This window comes from Leuresthes tenuis, unplaced genomic scaffold (assembly GCF_036924035.1).
Source record: "Leuresthes tenuis unplaced genomic scaffold, fLeuTen1.0.hap1 SCAF_1, whole genome shotgun sequence".
Taxonomy (NCBI): domain Eukaryota; kingdom Metazoa; phylum Chordata; class Actinopteri; order Atheriniformes; family Atherinopsidae; genus Leuresthes; species Leuresthes tenuis.
In genome coordinates this window covers 40,278,206-40,302,101 of record NW_027325355.1, presented here as the reverse complement: position 1 = coordinate 40,302,101, position 23,896 = coordinate 40,278,206, and the positions used below count along the sequence as shown (strand labels likewise).

The 23,896-nt window shown below is 43.0% G+C and overlaps 2 protein-coding genes across 10 annotated transcripts in view; both read right to left on the bottom strand.

The window, feature by feature from the left end:
• LOC140290202 (NLR family CARD domain-containing protein 3-like) overlaps positions 1-23,896 on the bottom strand; it is a 556,114-nt gene that overhangs the window by 162,051 nt on the left and 370,167 nt on the right. For 4 of the 5 annotated variants that reach the window (XM_072379333.1, XM_072379329.1, XM_072379332.1 and 1 more), the window contains 2 exons: positions 8,284-8,457; positions 3,840-4,013 (listed from right to left, as the gene is read on the bottom strand). The exons of the other annotated variant lie outside the window; for it this stretch is intronic. In XM_072379333.1, the coding sequence (XP_072235434.1) occupies positions 3,840-4,013; positions 8,284-8,457 (348 nt within the window). The remainder of the gene's footprint in view (positions 1-3,839; positions 4,014-8,283; positions 8,458-23,896) is intronic. 5 annotated transcript variants of the gene reach the window in all.
• The window catches only part of LOC140290593 (NACHT, LRR and PYD domains-containing protein 3-like), a 120,232-nt gene that overhangs the window by 73,131 nt on the left and 23,205 nt on the right, over positions 1-23,896 (bottom strand). The window lies entirely within an intron of this gene.

The following is a 23,896-nucleotide window of genomic DNA, read 5'->3' as shown; positions in this document are numbered from 1 at the left end:
CTGTTCATATGCAGAGGAGCAGAATCCAGTTACTGACTGAAGTCTGTCTGACGCTGCAACTCTGTGGACAGAGTGAGAAACATCTCATAGTTGGAGATTTTCCCAACAGAGCACTTTGCTCTCAGACTGCAGGCTTATTTGTGGTTACCCGTGTTTCTAAAAGTAGAATGAGAGGCAGAGCCTTCAGTCATCAGGCTGCCAGTTTGGCTTCAGGAAGCAGACACCCTCTCTAACTTTAAGATTAGGCTTAAAACTTTCCTTTTTGATAAAGCTCATAGTTAGGGCTAATATGTTATTGTTTATGTTTATGTATTTAGCTTTTATCCAAAGCGACTTACAAATGAAGATATAACAAGCTATATAAAAAGCTAACAATAAACTACATAGAAGGAACCCACTAGTCCGACTCTGTCAGAGGTGACAGAGTAGAAATAGAGTGCAGGCATAGAAGGAAGTGCAGAAAGATAAAGTGCAAAGATAGAGGGGGTAGGTAAATACAAGGTAAGTGCTAGGATAGGAGATACTGAAGATAGTCAGGGACGCCCCTGTTCTGGCAGTGCTCGGTAGGTCATTCCACCATCGTGGGACAACACATGAAAAGAGTTTGGATTGCATCCTGGGACGATCAGAGGGACCGAGTTGTGACATAAGCCTTTGCAAGAGCATTCAAGTAGATGGGAGCCATTCCATGAAGCACTTTGGAGGCTAACATCAGTGACTTGAATTTGATAAGGGCTAAGGGTAGCCAGTGGAGTTCAATGAACAGAGGGGTGACGTGTGTTCTTTTAGGCTGATCGAAGACCAGACGCGCCGCTGCGTTCTGGACCATCTGCAGAGGTTTCATAGTACAGGCTGGGAGACCAGTTAGGACAGTATTGCAGTAGTCAAGGTGGGAGATGACCATGGCCTGCACCAGGAGATGGGTGGCATGTTGGGTTAGGTATGGTCTGATCTTTCTTATGTTTAGTAATGCAAAGCGGCATGAACGTGCAACCGAGGTAACGGGATCTTTGAAGTTTTCTAGAAACCCAAGTTTCTAGCAACCTTTGATGGAGCAAGAGATAGGGATTCAGTTTGGATACAGATGCTGTGGTGTATGGTTGGTTTTGCTGGGAAGACAAGCAGTTCAGTTTTTGGGAGGTTAAGTTGGAGGTGAAGGGCTTTCATCCATGTTGATATGTCAGAAGTCTGAGATTCGTGCTGAGACCGTGTGGTCGTCAGGTGGGAATGACAGATAGAGCTGCGTATCATCAGCATAACATTGGTTACATGATCTGTCCCAGTGAGTTGGTGTATATGGCAAAGAGAAGAGGTCCCAGTACTGAACCTTGGGGGACCCCTGTGGCGAGGTGGTGAGCTGCATAAGTGTGACCAAGCCAGGATACTTTGACAGACCAGTGAGGTATGATTCAAACCAGGAGTGGGCTCTCCCTGTGATGCCCATGCTAGAGAGTATGGACAAAAGGATACTGTGGTTGACAGTGTCAAATGCAGCTGATAAGTCAAGCAGGATAAGTACAGAGGACTTAGCTGTCGCTCTGGCTTCTTTTAAGGCTTCTGTCACAGCCAACAGAGCCGTTTCGGTGGAGTGTCCACTTTTAAACCCAGATTGGTTTGGGTCAAGGAGGTTGTTAGGTGAGAGGTAATCAGTGACCTGCTTAAAGACCGCCCTTTCCCGATGTCAGTGAAGCATTAATCACATGCGTGACTGCTGCAGTTACAGTAGGAGCAATGGAATGGAGAAGATTAGTAGGAATGGGGTCCAGCGGGCATGTAGTAGGACGGCTACATGTGAGAAGTTTAGACACACTGCTCTGAGCGAGAGGGGTAAATGAGGGAAAATGATGCAGTAGGACTTCTGCATGCAGATTTTGTGGTACAAGGTTTGGTAAACTGTTTGCTTATAGCTGCCACTTTGTCAGTAAAAAATTAGGCAAAGGTGTCTGCTGTTAAATTGGTAGCAGGTGGCGGAGGTGGAGGATTAAGTAGTTTTGAAGGTGGAAAAAAGTTTCTGGGTGTCAGTAGGACTATGAATCTTGTTGATGTAGAAATACTTTTTTGCATCAGTAACATTGGAATGCGAATAATGACAATAGCGCCTGGAGGTTAGCGAGATCTGCAGGATTTTGACTTGTGCCATTTCCTTTCGGCAGCTCTGAGATTGGTGCGCAATGATCGGAGAGTATCATTAAGCCAGGGGTGAGACTGGGAGGATCGGCCGAGCTTGATGGATAGAGGACACAGACTATCCAGAGATAAGCTCAGTGTAGAGCAAAGGGACTCCGTGGCATCATTAACCTGAAGGGAGGAGAATGTGCTGGAGGTTGGAAGATCGGAGGCAACAACGGAGGAGAAGCGGGTGGGCGACAGGTTGCGGAGATTGCGGCGGAAGGAAACCATAGGGGTAGAAGCAGATGGTCTTCTCGGGAGACTCACTCTGAACTTAATGAAATAGTGGTCAGAGAAATGCAGAGGTGTGACAGATAGGGCCTCTGTGGCACAGTTTCTTGAGAAAACGAGATCTAGCACTTTGCCAGCTTTATTGGTCGGAGAACTGCTGAGCAGTTGTAGCTCAAACGAGTTCATTAGTGTCAGAAAATCAGAAGAGTTAGGACTGTCAGGGTGGATGTTCATGTCACCAAGGACAATTATGGGACAGTCATGCTCCGGGATAGAAGAGAGCAAGGTGTCTAGTTCATTTAGAAAGTCACAGAGTTGACCTGGTGGGCGATAGACAACAAGATTTTGACCGTTGCAGTTACCAAGATGGTGTGGTATTCAAAGGTATTGTATTTAGCATCAGGTAGCAGTTGGGTGTATTTCCATTTGTTGGAGAGCCCGTTCCACCACCTCTCCCAGATGTATGAGAGGTATGGGAGAATGAGTGGTTGGTTGAAAGTGCAGCCAGGGTAGCTGTGTTTTCAGGCTTAATCCAGGTTTCAGTGAGAGCCAGGATGTCAAGAGACAGGTGGTTGGCATAAGCCATAATGAAATCTGCTTTGTTTACCGCTGATTGGCAATTCCACAACCCCACAGATAAGGGTGTGTCATAGAGTGAAGTGGGCTTTAGAGAGTGGAGGTTGTGAAGGTTGCGGTGGCGTTTGGTTGTGTGAAAACGTCTGTGCGAGCCTGAGACAACAGGAATGGGATTGAGGCACATTTTAAAGCAGGTGGTGAAGCCAGAGCGGCATGGATGAGGCAAGTAGGACAGGTTTGCCTCGTTCAGTGGCCTTGCTTGGTGGACACGCACAGGTAGACACGGTAGTCTTTACCCGAGAGTGTCTTCACACGAGAATGGCTGACGCTTCAGGCGCCACCCCTTACTTTATGTTGTGTGCACAATTGGACACAGCTGTTCATGTGTTGGCTAATTGCACTAGACTGAGACCGCCCACCGAGAGTTAACCAACAAGTGTTTTCAGAGAGGGGAGTGACTGCCCGTTCACAGCTCCTGAACACTCTGATTGCTTTGCGATTGCCCAACCGAGCTCAGTTGAGCCTGAAACATCCCCTATTTATGAAGCTATAGCTATAGCTATAGGCCCAGATGACTGGGGGACCTCCCATGATGCACCTCTCACCCCTCTACTCTCTTTACTCTCCATGTTCATATGACATTGTTGTTGTCATTAACTTGTGTTTCTCTTTCTCAACAGGTATCTCTTCTGGCCTGGTGTTATGGTGCTTGTTGTTCCCTCTTTCCTGTCCTCTCAACCCCCAGCTGATCTAGGCAGAACAGTTCTACCTGTTTCATTGATCAAGGTACCTGGAAGCTGTTTTTTCATCTGTTTAAGCCAGAATTATATCAGCTCTCAGCTGAAAAGTTCATGAATCCTTACCTGAGTGTTTCCAGTCTACAGTTTGGACTCTTCAGTCCAGCAGAAAGCTGCTTCACTCCTGAATCCTGCAGGTTGTTGTTACTCAGGCCCAGTTCTGTCAGGCTGGAGGACTGGGAGCTGAGAACTGAGGACAGAGCTTCACAGGTTCTCTCTGAGAGGTTACAGCCACTCAGTCTGAGGAGGACATGGAAGGAAATAACTTGATCCATTAATCAATCAAACCACATTTGTATTTGATTAGTGGAAGAATTCCCTGTTTGTTTCCTGTTTATTTGTGTTTATTTTTAAGTGATGGTAAATGTCTATATGTACTGTCTTAGCTCAGTCGATGGAGAAACTAAAAGATGTATCTTCTGCTGTTATTGGCTCATCCTGTTTTGTTAGTGATGATCTCAGCTCAGCAAATAATAATAATAATAATACCTTAGTTTTATATAGCACCTTTCAAAACACCCAAGGTCGCTTTACATAATATCTGTGTAAGTGTGTGAGCGTATGTTGGTGTGTGGTTATGGACACTAGAAGCCAAAAGCCTCCAAAAAGAAATGGGTTTTAATGTGTTGTTTAAAGATGGCCAGTGAAGGGGCATTTTGATTGTGGTTGGGTAGGTTATTCCAGAGGAGTTGGGCAGCTTCATAAAAGGCTCTGTCGCTGGTGGCCTTGAGTCTGGTGTGGGGGATGACCAGTTGGCTCTTGGAAGAGGACCGCAGCGATCTTGAGGGGGTATAGGGGAGGAGGAGGTCTGAGAGGTAGTGGGGTGCCAGACCCTGATGATGCAAGATTTGACAGGGAGCCAGTGTAGCTGTCGGGGAGATGTGCTGCCTAGTGGGCCTTGTGCTTGTGAGCATCCTGGCAGCATAGTTCTGGACATATTGCAGTCTGTCTATGGCTTTATTGGGAAGACCAAGCAGGATGGCATTGCAATAGTCTAGGTTGGAGGAGATAAAGTTATGCGTGAGGGTCTCTGTAACTGTCTTAGAAAGTGAGGGCCTGAGTCTTGAAATGTTCCTGAGATGGTAGAAGGCAGACTTGGTAACTTTTTTGATGTTTGGTGAGCAGAGGGTTTGGTGCTGATGTAAAGTTGTGTGTCGTCGGCATAGTGGAAACTGAGACCATGGGAGCGAATGATTCGTCCAAGAGGCAGCATGTATATGGTGAAGAGAAGGGGGCCCAACACCGTATCCTGCGGAACGTCATGGCTGATGGAAGCTGTGGTGGAGCGGGAGTCGTTGAGTGAGATGTATTATTGCCAGTTTGATAGATATAAGTGGACCCAGAGAAGTGCTGTGCCAGATAGTCCAGTGAACTCAGAGAGATGCTTCAGGAGGATGGAGTGAGAGACTGTGTCAAAAGCTGCTGAGAGGTCCAGGAGGATGAGGATGGTAATGTGGCCATTGTCTGCAGCAGTAAGGAGGTCGTTAGTGATTTTGACAAGACCAGTCTCAGTACTGTGGTGGGATCTGAAGCCAGATTGTAACGGTTCAAAGAGCTCATGGTGGAACGTATGCTGCTGGACCACTGCTCTTTCCAAGATCTTACTTAGGAATGGAAGGTTGGAGATGGGGCGGTAGTTGTTTGGGTCGTCAGGGTCCAAACCAGGTTTTTTAAGGTTGGGAATAACAGCAGCGGTTTTAAGGCTAGCAGGCACAACACCAGTGTTTAGGATGTTCATCATGGCGTGGCAGAGAGTGGGAAGGCAAGATTTGGACTTTGGACACCAGGTCAATGACCAGGGCATGGTCCAGTGAGGCAAAGCAGGAAAGGCGAGCTGCGGTGGACAGGCAGCTGGGATGGGAATGTCCTGCCATGGTAAATGGGCGCCAGTTGGTTCGTCATCATGATGTTGGGTTGCAGTCAGAAGCGTACAGAGGAGCTGCTGGTGGATGGTGTTAACTTTGCTGATGAAAAAGTCTTGAAAACTGGAGCAAAGCTCAGCAGTGTCTGATGGTTGGGATGCTTGAGGAGGGCAGAGAAGGCGATTGATTGTTGAAAAAAGCATCCTGGGGTGATGTTGTTGGTTGTTGGTGAGAGTGGAGAAGTAGCGTGTCTTGGCAGAAGAGAGGGCCTCTTTGTAGTTCATGATATGGTCTCTGTAGGCCACCAAATGGGCAGTGAGGCCACTTTTTTTGTACTGCCGCTCGAGCCGCCGTCCAGTTTGCTTCATGAGGCGGAGCTCAGATGTGAACCAGGGAGCAGGTCGGGAAAAAGAGGGAGATCGGGTGATAATGGGGGCCACAGTGTCTAGGCTGGTGGAGAGTGCGGTGTTGTAGTGTTCCACCAGGGTGTCCACTGAAGGGGCAGAGACAGGAGCTGTTAGGTGCATCACGAGGGTTTGGGAGAGCAGAGGCAGAGACACATTCTTAATGTTGCGAAAGGTGATGGTTCGAGAGCAACATTGTCTGCGATGGGGTATGTTGACAGAGAACAGGATTGTATGATGGTCTGATATGGCCAGGTCAGTGCATTCAAGATGTAGTGGAGGTCGGCCGGTGCTGCATACCAGGTCGAGGGTGTGTCCTTTCCTGTGGGTTGGGCCATGCACATGCTGAGTGAAGTTAAAACAGTCCAGGAGCTACAGAAGGTCGACTGCAAAAAGGCAACTGCTATTGTCCACATGGATGTTGAAGTAACCAAGTAGTATGGTTGATGGGCAGACAGCAGCTCAGACAGCAGCTCAGTGAGCACAGGGAGAAAGCTGGTAGAAGCTTTAGGTGGTCGAGACATTCAAAGGACGATACACTGACAGGATGTTCTTTGACCATGAAATCAGAATGGTACGTGATGGCAAGTCCACCGCCTCGGCCATGGCCACGGGGTTTGTGTGTGTAGGTGTAACGAGGTGGGGTGGCTTGATTGAGCCTGACAAAGTCCTGTTGGCTCTGCCATGTTTCAGTCAAGCACACAAAGTTCAGTTTTTTCTCTGAAATGTCGTATATGAATACAGCTTTGTTGTTAATGGGTCTGATGTTCTGTAGCATGAACGAGGTTGTCCTGATGGTGAGTGCAGAGCCATCAGTGCAGGCCAGACTCCAGAGATTGGCAGGTGGTAGGCGTGGCTTTCGTTGCACACGTCTCTGCAGAAAAGCGAAGCACCCAACCACAGGAATAGCCAAAATTGTGTCCGAGCCAAAAACAAACTTGTGTCAAACAGCCCTGTGCACATAGGGTGGCCTGCGCAGGAGTTGGAGGGACTTAATAACCTCGAGGCAACTTGGAGAAGACATGAAGACGGTGTTAAGTTTCAGTAGTTCACCTACGGCGTATTTGATCAGCGTTATGGCGACAGAGGAGCACCCGCAATCACCGACACCTTGCCAGCCAGCTAGCTTGGCTCGCTAACCAATGCTGCAAACAGTAGGCAACAACAGCAGTGCAAGATGAGGACTAACGAACAGAACAGTCCAGTGATGTCGCAGTGAGGACAGGCGTCAAAATGGAAGAGTACCCTGTGCACACCAAAGACGAGGGAAGTAGGCAATCCGCAGTTGTTGTTGTATAAAGATGCTGAAATGATCCAGCGAAATGGCAGTTTCTCAGGCAAGGTGAAACTAAGACAGTTCAGGTTACTGACGCAGCTTAGGGTTAAACTTAAGCGAAACAAGATCGGAGATCTGAAGAGATGGAAAGCGAGAGATGGGAGAAGCGACAATAAACACGCCAGCGTCCTCTCGGCATGCACCAGATTCCCAAAAGAAAGCATTAGATGACACAAAGAACACCGTGTAAACAAAGCATCTTCTCACACTAACAGTCAGCTGTTTTGACGGCACCTTGATCAGCTCATATGAACAAATGTGGCTGTTAAGGCCCTCGGCCTCTGGAGAAGTCACTCAACCTCCCTCCTTCATGCAGAGTCAAGTGTGTCATCACCCAGGAAGGATTGCCTCTTCTGACCCTTCTACTCACCTACTTCATAGCCCATTGGACTGGCCTCCAGACTCTGCTCCAATAATCACAGCTGATGGCACGCCATCCATTCATTTTCTATACCAACTTAATTCAATTTAGGGTCGTGGGGGGCTGGAGCCTATCCCAGCTGTCATTGGGTGAGAAGCAGGGCAAACCAGGACAGGGTGCCAGTCCATCACAGAGAGAAACTAGACAATTTAGTGTCACCAGTTAACCTGACAGGCATGTCTTTGGACGGTGGGAGGAAGCCATTGTATACGGAGAGAACCCAGAACTGAGACTGAGCTCGACCTTATTTAGTTTTGTAGCTTGTTCAGTTCCTTTGTTCTGCATCTCTGAGGTTTAGAGGTGCTTCTCTTTGGGTATTTCTGTTTGGTTCAGTTAGTTTAGAGAGGCTTTTTAATTGTTCTTTCTCAAAGTAAGTAGTTAAGTTACCAAAATATTTCAATAATCAAGGAACCTGGAAGCTCTGTTTTTTCATGCATTTAAGCCAGAATTATATCAGCTCCCAGCTGAAAAGTTCATGAATCCTTACCTGAGTGATTCCAGTCTACAGTTTGGACTCTTCAGTCCAGCAGAAAGCTGCTTCACTCCTGAATCCTGCAGGTTGTTGTTACTCAGGCCCAGTTCTGTCAGGCTGGAGGACTGGGAGCTGAGAACTGAGGACAGAGCTTCACAGGTTCTCTCTGAGAGGTTACAGCCACTCAGTCTGAGGAGGAGATGGAAGGAAATAACTTGATCCATTAATCAATCAAACTACATTCATATTTGATTAGTGGAAGAATTCTGTTTCCCTGTTTGTTTCTGTTTATTTGTTAATGACATTAAAGTGATGGAAAATGTCTACATGTACTGTCTTAGATGGATAAACTAAAATATGTATCTTCTGCTGTTGCTGGCTCATCCTGTTTTGTTAGTGATGATCTCAGCTCAGCAAAGCACACCATGTGAGCAAAGCATTTTCTCACACTAACAGTCAGTTGTTTTACCGGCTCCACTCTGTTTTCTTTTTTTTTCTTTTAAACTTAGTTTTTATTTCAGTTTTCATTCAAAATAATACATGTTTATGTTTTTAGCAGACGCTTTTATCCAAAGCGACTTACAGGTAGGCAGGTAGGGTAAGGGGGTCTTGCCGAAGGACCCCTACTGGGGTCCATGCAGGGGATTTGATCTCAGGTCTCCCACATGGAAGGTGGCAATCATACCACTACACTGTCCAGTCCACTACATACAGAATCCTGTTCATAATTTCAATGAGACGTAGTGCTTGTAGAGATATGATAACAATTATGACACAACAAGGAAGACAGAGACAGAAGAAATAAAACAAAATAACATTGTATGGGTTCCTCACTACAACAATATACCCATGGCAGGGCTCCACCTTCTAGTGAATATATATTTTTGAAGGGAGTATGCTATTTGTTCCATTTGATATATTTCCTTTATTTTTTTCTGTCCACATATTGTATGTTGGTGGGTCAGGCTTCAAACACCTTAACCACCACATTTAATTGCTGTTGCTGGTAGTATCTGTAAAACAAACTTTTTTCTGTGGAAAAAAAGGAACTATACGTTTACACCACCAGATGGTGTTGTCTCAGTTAAGGAGTCCCATCTTTGACTGTGGTATTCGGTCAGCAGTCCGCAAGAATACCTGGATGTGAGACGCCATATTGTTTACAACGACAGGGACATGTGAGTTTGGTTCTGGATATAGTGGACGGTGTTTTTAAGGTAAAATGTGTTTTTAAGTGCAACAAGTGGCATGAAATAATAGCTCTTAACTTGTTAGAAATAACTCATGACAATGTTTTTGTAAAGTATTTTGTACTGATGCCTCTGTATTTTGTTGATACATAGCGGATTCACAGGTCCGAGTCTGTTTCCTGTAATGGCATAGAGCCTCGTCTCTGCAGTGTCTGGTGTTGCAGATGGATAAACATGTCAGTACATTCATAAATTCAATGATTGTTTGTTAATGTCTGTAAATGTAAATATTCAATTAGGAATTTGTGCGTGGTTAGTGTTACAGAGATCAGCCATTATAGTTATTTTTGCACTGTTGTTATATTTTTTTGTACTTATATACTGATTTCTGTTGTCATAACTTGTGTTCTATCACAAGTTTAGTCATGAGAAACCTTTGCTTTGCAAAAGAGCAAGTGTATAGAGGAGAGCCCTCTGAAAGTGGTTTATGTTGCTTTGTTTTATTTGGTAATGATTATACCAGAGATTATTGTAAACAACTTTGAGTTGTGTTTTATTCTTTCCTTTTCAGGTAAAGAGAAAACCAATTTTTCTGCTCAGAATAAATACCCCAAAATATGATTTCTGTGTCCTGAGCCCATTTAACCAGGCTACACATATTTTTTGGCTCTTCTTTTGATCTCTTTTGGTAGTAGACCTAGTAGAGTCACCATTGGGTTCATTATAATACTTCCATTAAATACTTTATTAAGTGTTTCAAAACTTCTTCCCAAAATGTTACTAGTTTTTGGCATGACCAAAATATGTGGATCTGATTGCCAATGTGTGGGACACAGTTTCTCCAGCATTTATTTGAGTATGTAGTGCCAAATGTAGCTGTAATTTCAAGCATCCGAAAGAACCCTTATACCTTCCATTTAAATTCCATCCACACATTGGAATTAGTTACCAAATGTGCTTCAGTACATACATCTTCCCACATATCCTGTGATATGTTGGAATTAGTTTAGATTTTCAATCTCTTTAATCTGTACAATATTATTCAAGTTCTGGGCGGTCTCCTGTGGCACTGCAGACTTGACAGTATTGGATACAAAACTAGAACCATCCCAGTGACCGAACCGACCATGAGATTGAAGATAAACACAAGAAACTTGGACCAGAAAAAATGGACCAGACTCAGTGGATAATTCCCTATAATCCCTATGTAGACCAGTGAGCAGTACTGTCATTGGGGTCATCGGGTGGGAACCTCCTTTCATCAGTGTTTCGTCTAGTTGGGCCCACGACAACTCCATGAGGCTAGACAGTGATCACTGGTGTCTTGGAGTCACTTCCCTAATGCCAGCCATCACTGCTCCGCACATCACAATAACCATCTTTGTTTCCAAAACATCAAGCTACACCAGGCTCTCACCAACTGCACACCAGTCATAGCGGGGTGGGGATACAAACCCTGGTTTGGGTAGGGGTAGAAGTAGAAGAGGTAAAGATAAGTGGGAATGGGATTCAAACCCTGGTTCGGGTAGGGGGTAATGAAAGTATAGAGGGTGCCAGAGGGGGAGGCAGGACAAGATACACAAGCAGATTCAGCAGACAAACTCACTTAAACAGTCCTACAATCACTATAAATGCCAGCAAAAACAAGGGCATACAGGCCAGCACAGGCTAAAATGGCTGCCTGGTTTTAAAAGGCTCACATGGGCCACACCCTCCACTTAAATATATCCTGGATTTCGTCCTTGCTTCTTCCAAGAGTCTGTTCACCCTAAGTGCTCCCTCTGCTGCCCCGAGCTACTATTGCTTCTTCTAATCCAAATCCACTGATTGGACTTTACTGCCTCATCTGACATTTCCTTCACTATTTTCCTGACATTGTTCACTTACACCCAAGTCCCTCAACAATGAGACAACAGACTTTGCTACAAATACTCTACGTCCTACTTCTACCGGACATATCCTAACTTTCTATCCTCGGTGCTCTGCTTCCGCCCCCAACTCCATATACCTAAGCTTTTTCCTTTCATATGCTACAACTAATTCCTCCCAAGGAACATTCAGCTCTATGAAATAAGACTCTCATTCTACTCCAAGACCACAAGATTATGTCAGGCCTTAGATTTGTAGAGGCTATTTCCTGGGGAACAACAAGCTTCTTCTTAATCTACTTGCATCTCCCAATCACAGGCATCCTCTAAGCTGGCTTGCCTCCTTTTTGTCTCTTTAACTTTTTCCCCCTCTTGAACAAACTGAATCGCCACTTTCTTCACCTTAGACCCTCCTAAATTTACCTGCCTTCATTTATCTTCAATACCTGCAGCTAAGCTTCTTAATACTTGGTTATGTCGCCACGTATACTGGCCTTGTGAATGACAGAGTTGTATTACCTGAACATAACGAATATATCGGGTTTCCATTTACCCAGAGTTTTAAGTTCTGGGGAGTTGGCAATACATCATATGTTGCCCCTATCAAAAATCTAATACTCCTTTCCTCCATGCTCCACAGCTCTTTCCAACTAAGTCTTTTCTTTTCAACACCTTCCCCAACACCAACACCTGGTACTTCCCACTGTCCCTTCTTAACCTGAGCCACTGCCTATGTACCCCTTAACATTTCCTCCTGTCCACGAGCCTGCTCAACAACTAGCTTTCTCTTCTCCTTGGGACCTGCTCCACACCGGTTTGCCTGGGCCAAGCACCAAGCCTCCCAGGTCTATTTGAACATTACCCACAATCTCTGTATGTCAAAGAGTTGCTTCTGCCTCCTGAGCTGCCATTCTTGGATTCCATTTCCTCCCCTTGGTTTGGTTTGGAACCAGCTGACTAACTACCACATCTTTTCTCCCAGCTAACAGGAGCTCTGTCCTAACTTTATTACATTTAAACTCCTCTACTAGATACTGGGAGCTGGAGTATGCCTTTCTCATACAGTGCCACAGTACTTAAGCATCTAGGAACACCTAGCCACTTCCTAATGTAAAAGCTTGGGCTGCAACGGATCAAAGAACTCACGGTTCACATCGTTTCGCGGATCAGAGTCACAGATCGGATAATTTTTCGGATCCGCAAAAAAAAAACAACAAGACAAATAATCATAAGTTTGGTCTTTTTGTTTATCAACACTTTTAAATTATTAAATTAAGATATATAAAATCATCTTAATGTGCACATGGCATAATATCTTCTTTTTAACATAATTAATGAAAAACAACTTAAAGTGCAACATAAAAAGGCCTATTTCCTTCCTTTAACCGAATTTGGCCTTGTGTCTGCACCTATAAACACACCCATAGCGTTTGTGTTGGCTTTAACGCAGTCGGACTGTGCATCAAGGAGATATATAATTGCCGCTGTGATATGCGGTTGTTGAGAAGCCTTTGTTTTCACTCCTGTCAGTGAAACACCGGGGTGATGTTGCTTCAAATACATGGCCATGCTTGATTGCTTGATGTGTTTCCACTGTCATTTGATTTTCTTGTGCCACAGTGTAGAGCCCTGTGCGGGTCTGTTTTCTTCACCCCGCTCCTGCTGGATTTCTGACCATTACCGCCCACACCCGCAACGTGTGTGTTACACTCCCACCCGCTCCCGCAAAACTTTGAGAATTTAGGCCCGCACAATAATAGGAATGCATTGATTTTGTGTCTTCTTCCGTCCCACAGGAGAAAACATAATTTCATAGGCTATTAATAAAGAGATTCATGGACAATTGAGAAACTTCTCCAAATGTCAGACTTGCCTTGCTTTGTCTTTGTACTGTAAATACCTTCTTTGAGCTTCCTTTCCACATCATTTATTGACATCCTGTCGCTAGACTACATCTCAATCCCACAGTGTTTTTGTTTTTTTTTCACCGCCCGCTCCTGCGAGACCCTAACCCGGCGGGACCCAATCCCAAGGCAGCCCTCTACCACAGTGCCTACACACCGTCACGGTTTTATCCACTAACCACTTTTCCCCATACAGGGGACTTAATTGACGCGGGGCATTCAAATTCCTCCGTTCCTCCACTCGCCATGACCACGCTTGTGAGTGGACTGAACATGTGCACAACTTTTTTTTTTTCATAAATCAATCCGCGGATCACCTGTGTACTGAACCGAAGATACTGATCTGAACGGATCACGGATGATTCGTGATTCGTTGCATCACTAGTAAAAGCTAATTAATCTTTCCATTTTTTCCCAAACAGATAATGGAATCTCATACACAGACAATGGCCACATCAACCGAGGAAACAGTCCAAACTGCAGACACCACAGCTTCAACTTTCCTGGAGGCCCTGATTTATCTATTCTTTCCAGGTCTATCTTCTATCTTCTCATACAGTGCCACAGTACTTAAGCATCCAGGAACACCTAGCCACTTCCTAATGTAAAAGCTAGCTAATCTTTCCATTTTTTCTGAAACAGATAATGGAATCTCATACACAGACAGTGGCCACATCAACCGAGGAAACAATCCAAACTGCAGATAGTACAGCTTCAACTTTCCTGGAAGCCCTGATTTATCTATTCTATCCAGTCCCTCAGCAACATCTTTCCGAAGCTGCACTGCCTGCTCTCCATTGTTCATGTCTGCCTGGTACTACCTACCTAAACTCTTTACTGCCTTTTCCCTAATTATTTTAATTTTCTCTTCATCTATTATAAACTGTCTATCACTTAATTTGCCTGTCTGAATCTGATGCCAAATCATGCGAGTGTGCTCTGTGAAACCTGGTATACATGCCCTCTGCACAGTAGTATCTATTAAGCTATTCTTTTCTAAATAACTGGTTAATCTCTGTGCAACTATACTAAAGAAAATCTTCCCCCCTACATTTAGTAGAGAGATCATCCGGAACTGACTGAGATCTGAGGACTCTTTCTCCTTTGGAATAAGAACACCTCCTGCCTTGTCCTGCTCTAGGAATAAACTGTTTTTCCCAAACTATTCTTAATTGCCCCCACAAAAACTTTAGGACATCAGGTGCACTTTTATAAACCTGGTAGGGGACTCCATTTGGCCCTGGGGCTGACAAAGCCTTTGCACACCTGACTACCTCCTCAACCTCTTTCCACCTAAGTGGTCTAACATCCATCTTATGAGCTATCTCTCCTAATGGTGGCATGTCAGGTTGAAATCCCACTACACTGCTCAAGATCTGAATATGTATTTTTTAGATACCCTTCCACTTCTAACTTTGTTGCCTTAAGCTGCCCTCCTTTTTCCTGGTTAAACAACCCATTAACAAACTTGAACGGGTCTCTAAGATAGTCAGCCCTTCTGAGTATTGCTAGCCTGCTTCTCAATTCTTCCTGCAAAACATTAATTCCTTCCCTCTCTTCTTCTGTAGCTCTTTTCCACTGCTTTCTAAAATTTCTTCTTTCCTTAACCAATTTCTCCAACTCTCTTTGCTGTCTAGACTAAATGTGTTCTTTCAACCCTCTCTCTATCTTGCACCCCAAATCTTTCTACACCATATGAGTAAATTATATCTCCCATCTTCTCTAGCCTATCACTTGTATTTCCTCTTAACCTACTTAATATCATCGAGAAATCTTTATTGACTACATTCCATGCTTTGTTGCTATTTGCCCAAGGCCACTTAACTCTAGCTTTCTGCTCCATATTTCTCTCTCTAACTGGCCTATTCACCTCAGTATCAGCTGCATCCCATCTTAGAACCTCCTCCTCCACCTCCATAGCTGTGTTATTGGAATCCTTCGGACTGTGGTATTCTACCTTCCGCTGGACTTAATCCGACTTACTCAATTGACTTCTTAAAAAGTACTGATCGATGCGACCACACTGCCCTTCTTTTACCAATTCAATTCAATTCAATTAAATTTTATTTATATAGCGCCAGATTACAATTGTCATCTCAAGGCACTTATGTAATATAGTCCAATTCAAGCCAATTGGAATTCAATTAATTGTAATCATAATCCAATTAATTCATATAGAGCCAATTCAAAAATTTATATCCTAGCTAAGGAAACCAACAGATTGCACCGAAACTGGTCTTCAGTCCAATCTCCCGTCCTGAGCGTGCCTGTGGCGACTGTGGAAAGGAACGACTCCCTTTTAACAGGAAGAAACCTCTGGCAGAACCAGACTCAGGAAGGGTGGTCATCCGCCTCGACCAGCTGGGGTTTGAGAAGACAGAAAAGAGGGAAAAGAGGGGGGAAAAACACCATAATGCCATTCAAAGGATATCTGTTGGAACAGGGAAACACAAGTTAATAACCACAATAATGTCACATGTACATAAAATCAATTGAGAAATTAAACAGGGGGAAAAAGAGAGCAAAGTGAGGAAAGGTGTGACAGATGAGGTCCCCCAGCAGTCTAAACCTATAGCAGCTTAACTATGGGATGTTTCAGGACCTGAGCCATCCCTAACTATAAGCTTTATCAAAAAGGAAGGTTTTAAGCCTAATCTTAGAAGTGGAAAGGGTGTCTGCTTCCCGGACATTTACTGGCAGCTTATTCCACAAGAGAGGGGCCTGATAACTGAAGGCTCTACCTCCCATTCTACTTTTAGAAACTCTGGGAACAACAAGTAAACCTGCAGTTTGGGAGCAAAGTGCTCTGTTAGGAAAATATCTTACAATGAGATCTTTAAGATATGATGGAGCTCAGTCATTAAAAGCTTTATATGTGAGGAGAAAAATCTTAAACTCGATTCTGAATTTAACAGAGAGCCAATGAAGAGAAGCTAAAACTGGAGAAACATGATCTCTCCTGTTAGTTCTCATCAGAACTCTGGCTGCAGCATTTTGGATCAGCTGGAGGCTTTTCAGAGAATTTGTGGGACAGCCCAATAATAAGGAATTACAGTAGTCCAATCTTGAAGTAACAAATGCATGAACTAGTTTCTCTGCATCACCCTGAGACAGGATGTTCCTGATTTTAGCAATATTACGAAGGTGAAAGAAGGCAGTCCTAGAAACCAGTTTTATATGTGCGTCAAATGATAAATTCTGGTCAAAAATAACTCCAAGGTTCCTCACGGTAGAACTAGAAGCCAAGGAAATACCATCTGGAGTAACTATATAACTAGACAATTTCTCCCTGAAGCGCTCAGGTCCAAAGAGAACAACTTCAGTTTTGTCTGAATTTAAAAGCAGACAGTTCTGAGTCATCCAGGTCTTTATGTCTTTATGACAGGCTTGTAGTCTGACCAACCTATTGGTTTCATCTGGTTTCATAGATAAGTACAGCTGAGTATCATCAGCATAACAATGGAAATTTATGCCATGCTGTCTGATAATGTTACCTAATGGAAGCATGTATAAAGTAAAAAGAATCGGTCCAAGCACAGAACCCTGAGGAACTCCATGACTTACTCCAATGTGTGAGGAAGATTCTTCATTTACAAGAACAAACTGGAATCTATCAGATAAATATGACTTAAACTAGCCTAATGCAGTTCCTTTAATCCCAATAACATGTTCAAGTCTCTTTAACAGAATGCTGTGATCGATCGTATCAAATGCAGCACTGAGATCCAACAGGACAAGCACAGAAACAAGTCCGCTATCAGAGGCTAAGAGGAGATCATTGGTAACTTTCACCAGTGCTGTTTCTGTGCTATGATGCACTCTGAATCCTGACTGAAACTCTTCAAACAGATTATTTCTATGTAAATGATCACAAAGTTGAACTGCAACAATTTTTTCAAGAATTTTAGACAAAAGAAAGGAGGTTGGATATAGGTCGATAAGTAGCCAACACTTCTGAATCAAGAGTAGGTTTTTTAAGTAAAGGTTTAATTACAGCAACCTTAAAAGTCAGAGGTACATATCCTATCAACAAAGACCGATTGATCAAATCCAATATGGAAGTGTCAATTAAGGGGAAAACCTCCTTGAACAGTCTGGTTGGGATTGGGTCTAACATACAAGTTGATGGTTTAGAAGAGACTATTGCTGTTGTTAGCGCAGAAAGATCAACTGGGAAGAAGCTGTCTAAATACAAATCAGGTTATAAAGATACTTCTAAAGCTGCTCTACTTGATGATACGTCAGTGATAATAGTGGGAAGGATTCCATTAATCTTCTCTCTGATAGAAACAATTTTATTGATAAACAATCTCATGAAATCATCACTTCTCAGAGTTAAAGGAATACATGGCTCAACAGAGCTCGGACTCTTTGTCAGCCTGGCTACCGTGCTGAAGAGAAACCTGGGATTATTCTTATTCTCTTCTATCAATGATGAATAATAAACAGTTCTAGCTTTATGAAGGGCTTTCTTATACGTCATTAAACTATCTTTCCAGACTAATTGAGACTCTTCTAAATTAGAGGAACGCCACTGTCTCTCCAGCTTTCTTGCAGTCTGCTTTAACGTACGCAGCTGTGAATTATACCAAGGAGCCAACCTCTTCTGACTGATTACCTTCCTTTTCAGAGTAACATTGTCCAGTGTTGTACGCATTGAAGCTATGGTGCTGTCAACAAGAGAGTCAAGTTCTACTGGAGTAAAATTTAGGTAGCCGTCCTCTGTCATATCAGCACATGGCAGTGAAGAAAAGGATCATGAAATCAACTCTTTAAAGCTGGTTACAGCATTCTCTGACAGACACCTTCTATATGTAGAATTCTTCTCAGAAACCATGTAGTCAAGTAATGTAAATTCAAAAGTTATTAAAAAATGGTCAGACAAGACAGGATTATGAGGGAACACTGTTAACTGTTCACTCTCAATGTCATAAGTCAGCACAAGGTCAAGGGTATGATTAAGGCAGTGAGTAGGTCTGTGAACACTTTGAGAAAATCCAATAGAGTCTAATATAGAATTAAAGTTAATATTTAATATTATATTAATCATTTTCAACATCTACATGAATATTAAAGTCACCCACTACAATGACTTTATCTGTACTCAGCACTAACTGGGATAAAAACTCTGAGAATTCAGACAGAAACTCAGAATAAGGGCCAGGTGGACGATACACAACAACAAACACAAGAGGTTTTTGTGATTTCCACTTTGGGTGGGAAAAACTGAGAATCAGAGATTCAAAAGAGCTAAAACTAATTTTGGGTCTAGGACTGATTAGTAACCCTGATCTGAAGATAGCTGCCACTCCTCCTCTGCCTGTGGTTCGAGGAACGTGAACATTTAAATAGTCAGAGGGAGTTGATTCATTAATTCTAACATGATCCTCCTGCTGCAGCCAGGTTTCTGTAAAACAAAATATATCAATACGATGATCACAAATCAAATCATTCACTAACAGAGACTTCGAAGGGAGAGAAACCACATTTAATAGTTTGATGTTTTTGTTCAGTTAAAGTTTTTGTTTTAAATTTTTTTTGCACAAGAGGATTTGCTCCTTTTGTGTTTTTTGATTGAGGGGGGAGCAGCATCAGGTTTTCGCCAGAAAGATTGCCAATTGTCTATGTAGCCCACGTTGTTTGCTGGACACCATCTAGACAACCAGCGATTGAATGAGGACATGCGGCTAAACATGTCATCACTGGTCAGATTTGGCAGGGGCCAGAGAAAACTACGGTGTCCGACATTGTTTTGGCAAAATTACACACCGATGCAACATTAACTTTAGTGACCTCCGATTGGCGTAACCGGGTGTCATTACCGCCGATGTGAATAACTATTTTACTGTATTTACGTTTATCCTTAGCCAGCAGTTTTAAATAGGATTCTATGTCGCCCACTCTGGCCCCTGGAATGCATTTGACTATGGTCGCTGGTGTCGCTAACGGCACACATCTCTTTCTTCCCTGATGCATTTTAAGGCTTCTAACTGACATTACTTTCTGCCAGCCACAAGGACAAACCTGAAGCTTATTTCCCTCTAGCCTACCACTTTAATTTTTTTCCCATTTACGCTCTCTTTGTTCTGAGAATTATTCTTCCCAGTTCTAGCCCTAGAGAATAGGTCCATGTCCCTATTCTTCACTGAGTCATCTCCACCTCATAGTCATGTTCGTTCCAGTGTCTGTTGCCATGTAGTCTGCCTGTGAGTCATCTTCCACCCCTGCTCTCACTGACCCAAGGGGTATTCTCCTTACTAACAAAGCTGCTAGTTTTCACTACTGCTACCAGGGATTTATGTATATCAGGTTTTAGCCAGTCAATACGATCCTCTTGGCTACATCATACCGTATACAAGACGTGCCAAGGTCCTGGTTCAAGCACTGTGGAGGAAAGAGAGAGAGGATGGGATGAGCCCATTTCGGACAGTCTCCTCCCTGTATGGCAAGCGTGGGAGAGTGAGCTCTCACAGCTGCAACACATCACAGTGCCATGTTGTTACATCGCTAATGTTCCTACTGACACTCTTGTTGAACTACACATCTTCTGTGACGCATCAGAGAGAGCCTACGGTGTAGTGGCATACATGAGGGCAGAAGAATGAATGAATGAATTGTATAAAATAAAATAAAAATATGTAACTATTTGTACATAAAAAAGAAAGAAAAAAAAGAGAAATTAAAAAAATAAATAAACAAAGAGCTAAGACATAACAAAACACCACACATTGTTCGAAAAAGGAGTGGGAAGAAGTATAATACTTTTTTTAATTTCCCACTCCTTTTTAACTGCTGTTCAGTTTGTAACTACACAGATATCCTAACTACATAATACACTGTAGCTGTAGCTCAGGAGGAAGAGCAGTCGCCCACCAATCAGATTTGCCTCCCAGTGTATCATTGGGGAATGAATGTGTATGAATGATTAGAAAAAGCACGTAGTTATGTATCCTAAGACGTGTGCTGTATGAGTGTGTGTGAGTGGGGTGAATGCGGCATGTTGTGAAGCGCTTTGAGTGGTCAGTTAGACTAGAAAAGCGCTATACAAGTACAAGTCCATTTACCATTTACAGCTATAATATACATATATAACATATATATACACTTCATGAATCCCTGTAAATATAAATATATATGCATATATATAAACTATCCCCATAAATAATTATATACCATATATACCATATACTAAGTTAGTTACAATATAACAATCAACCATATTCTATTGAAAGATTTATCCCTCATCATCCTCCATTAGCATACTTCCTCTTCCATGTACTTGTTTAAACCTTTTTTTTCTTTAAATTTAGGTCTCCCCTATGATTATGTCCCCCCTCCCTTTGACTAAACATTCCTTGTATATTTTTTTGGCAATAGATTATTTCACGCTTTGTACATTATTTGTGCCGTTCTGAATTTTACCAGATCCATAAAAATGTGCGATTTTATGAACAGTGGGTTTGTGTGATCTCTGTATCCTGTTTTGTTTATTGTTCTTATTGCTCTTTCCTGTATTGTGCATATCGGCTGCAAGACCATGAAGGAAAAGTACAGAGTAACAGAAACCTAATGGTGTCAACAAAAGTTACTGACTGTTGAAATAGACAAACTCGGACGTTCATTCAGGATAAATATAGTAATAAAATGGGAAATGTGAACGGTACAATGGATGTGGAGGGGGATCGTAAATTTATGGATAAGCAACACTCTGACACTCATGTCAATACCTAGACCATTGGAAAAGAAAAAAAGTTTTTTGGAAAATAGTCTGTCCCTCTGTGCCAAATGCTGGTGAACAAATTCACAAGAGGAAATCAGGAGAAAGGGAGAAAGGAAAGAAAAAAAGGCACAATATGTGCCGTTGTCCGTCCTGAAGATAATAAAACAACCACCCTCCATTTCTGGTGCTTTTGCCCTGCCATACTCTCTGTGGAGGGAACAGGGGGAAGGGAGTCACTGACCCCTGTGACACCTCCCCACATCCACGCTTCCTCAATTTATGGATCAGGTCATACATGCAGAAAAAGGGACACAGAAAAAAGAGAAGAATAGAGAAATGAGAGCTGATGCGTTTGTGGCAGACAGCTGTGATGATTATGGGGGAGGAGATGCAGATGTGTTTTATATGGAAGGTCCAAGCTGGGACAACAGAGGACAAGGAAGAGGTCAAGGTTTCTCCAGAGGGAGAGGTAGAAGCTTCCCCAGAGGAAAGGGAAGAGGAAGATTTTCAAATATAGAATGTTGGTTGTGTGGCAAGTCAGGACATCTTAGCAGAAACTGTCCTGAAAAAGGGAAACAGAAATGACAAGACAGAGAACAGCCGAGTGCAGAAAATGGAGAGGAAGAACCACAAGTGGTGGATGAAATGTTGGATTTAGCGAATATCTGCACAATGGCTGTAAGCATGTCCCAAAATTATTTTACTGGTCCAAGGGAGAACATATGTGCTTTTATGTGAATCAGGAGCGTGACGCACTGATGAGAGATGATTGCCACAAGTTCCCCACATCCAAAGATAGCATTTTAGTAAGATCGGCAGGGGGAGAGGTGCAAAAGAAACCTATGTCCACCAAAATAAAGATAGAATTTCCAGAACAAGGTGGAGGTTCCAGGGGAAAGGTGGTTCTCTAGATGGTATTTCCTTGGCTTCTAGTTCTACAGTGAGGAACCTTGGAGTTATTTTTTACCAGAATTTATCATTAGATGCACATATAAAACTGGCTTCTAGGACTGCCTTCTTTCACCTTCGTAATATTGCTAAAATCAGGAACATCCTGTCTCAGGGTGATGCAGAGAAACTAGTTCATGCATTTGTTACTTCAAGATTGGACTACTGTAATTCCTTATTATTGGGCTGTCCCACATATTCTCTGAAAAGCCTCCAGGTGATCCAAAATGCTGAGGCCAGAGTTCTGATGAGAACTAACAGGAGAGATCATGTTTCTCCAGTTTTAGCTTCTCTTCATTGGCTCCCTGTTAAATTCAGAATAGAATTTAAGATTCTTCTCCTCACATATAAAGCTCTTAATGACCGAGCTCCATCATATTTTAAAGATCTCATTGTAAGATATTTTCCTAACAGAGCACTTCACTTGTCAAGTTACCAGGGAATTCAGGACGCAGATGCAGGGTCATGTGGTTACAAGATGGTTTGATTTAAATAAAACAAACACAAGATAGATCACAGCACTGCAGGGCGATCTCCCGGCAGCGTAAAAGAAACAGGCTATAAAAATCCTAAGCGCTCTCCTCCGTATCTATGGTGGAGAAGGAGCGCAGCTATGAAAGTTACAAAACATAAACTCTCTCCAAACTGGGAGGAAAACAGAAATGCTATGGACACTTAACAAAGAAAAGACACGCTCTCGAAATGAGGCGGAATAAAACAAAGGCGCACTCTTAACAAAACAGAGGCTCTATGAAACTTTAGCGATAACTAAAAGCTCTCCTTCAACGGAAGCGACTAGGAATGGTTACAACAAAAATCACTCCTTGAAAACGGAGGAAAAACAAAGCTATGAAACTTACCGTTACAATAAATAAACTAAGGCTATGGAACAAGAATGAATTACAAAACCAGACAGCACTGCAGGAGAGTCGCTCACTGCAGGCTCGTGGAATCTGTGGGTTCAAGGGACAAGACAAAAGGCTGGTAATGTAGCTCAAAAGGAGACAACATACTGGCACAAGACAAGGGAAACGACTATTTGAACACATGAGGGACCAAGGGGAACAGGTGGAAACACTTGGGAGTCAGGGAAGACAATGAGACGCTTGACACGGGACGAAGGCCAAGATACCTGAAATAAGAGGAGAAGGTCAGTGATTTTTCAAAATAAAACAGGAAATGACGAGACAAGACATGGAACGGAAAATAAACCATGACATCGCTCCCAAACTGCAGGTTTACTTGTTGTTCCCAGAGTTTCTAAAAGTAGAATGGGAGACAGAGCCTTCAGTTATCAGGCCTCTCTCTTGTGGAATAAGCTGCCAGTAAATGTCTGGGAAGCAGACACCCTTTCCACTTTTAAGATTAGGCTTAAAACTTTCTTTTTTGATAACACTTATAGTTAGGGATGGCTCAGGTAATCCTGAAACATCCCATAGTTAAGCTGCTATAGGTTTAGACTGCTGGGGGACCTCATCTGTCACACCGTTCCTCACTTTGCTCTCCTTTTCCCCCTGTTTAATTTCTCAAATGATATTATGTACATGTGACATTATTGTGGTTATTAACTTGTGTTTGCCTGTTCCAACAGGTATCCTTTGAATGGTGTTATGGTGTTTTTCCCCCCTCTTTTCCCTCTTTTCTGTCTTCTCAAACCCCAGCTGGTCGAGGCGGATGGCCACCCTTCCTGAGTCTGGTTCTGCCAGAGGTTTCTTCCTGTTAAAAGGGAGTCGTTCCTTTCCACAGTCGCCACAGGCACGCTCAGGACGGGAGATTGGACTGAAGACAAGTTTCGGTGCAATCTGTTGGTTTCCTTAGCTAGGATTTTATTTTTTCGATTGGCTCTATATGAATGAATTGGATTATGATTACAATGAATTGAATTCCAATTGGCTTGAATTGGACTATATTATTTAAGTGCCTTGAGATGACAATTGTTGTAATTTGGCACGATATAAAAAAAATTGAATTGAATTGAATTGAACAGTTATGTCATTA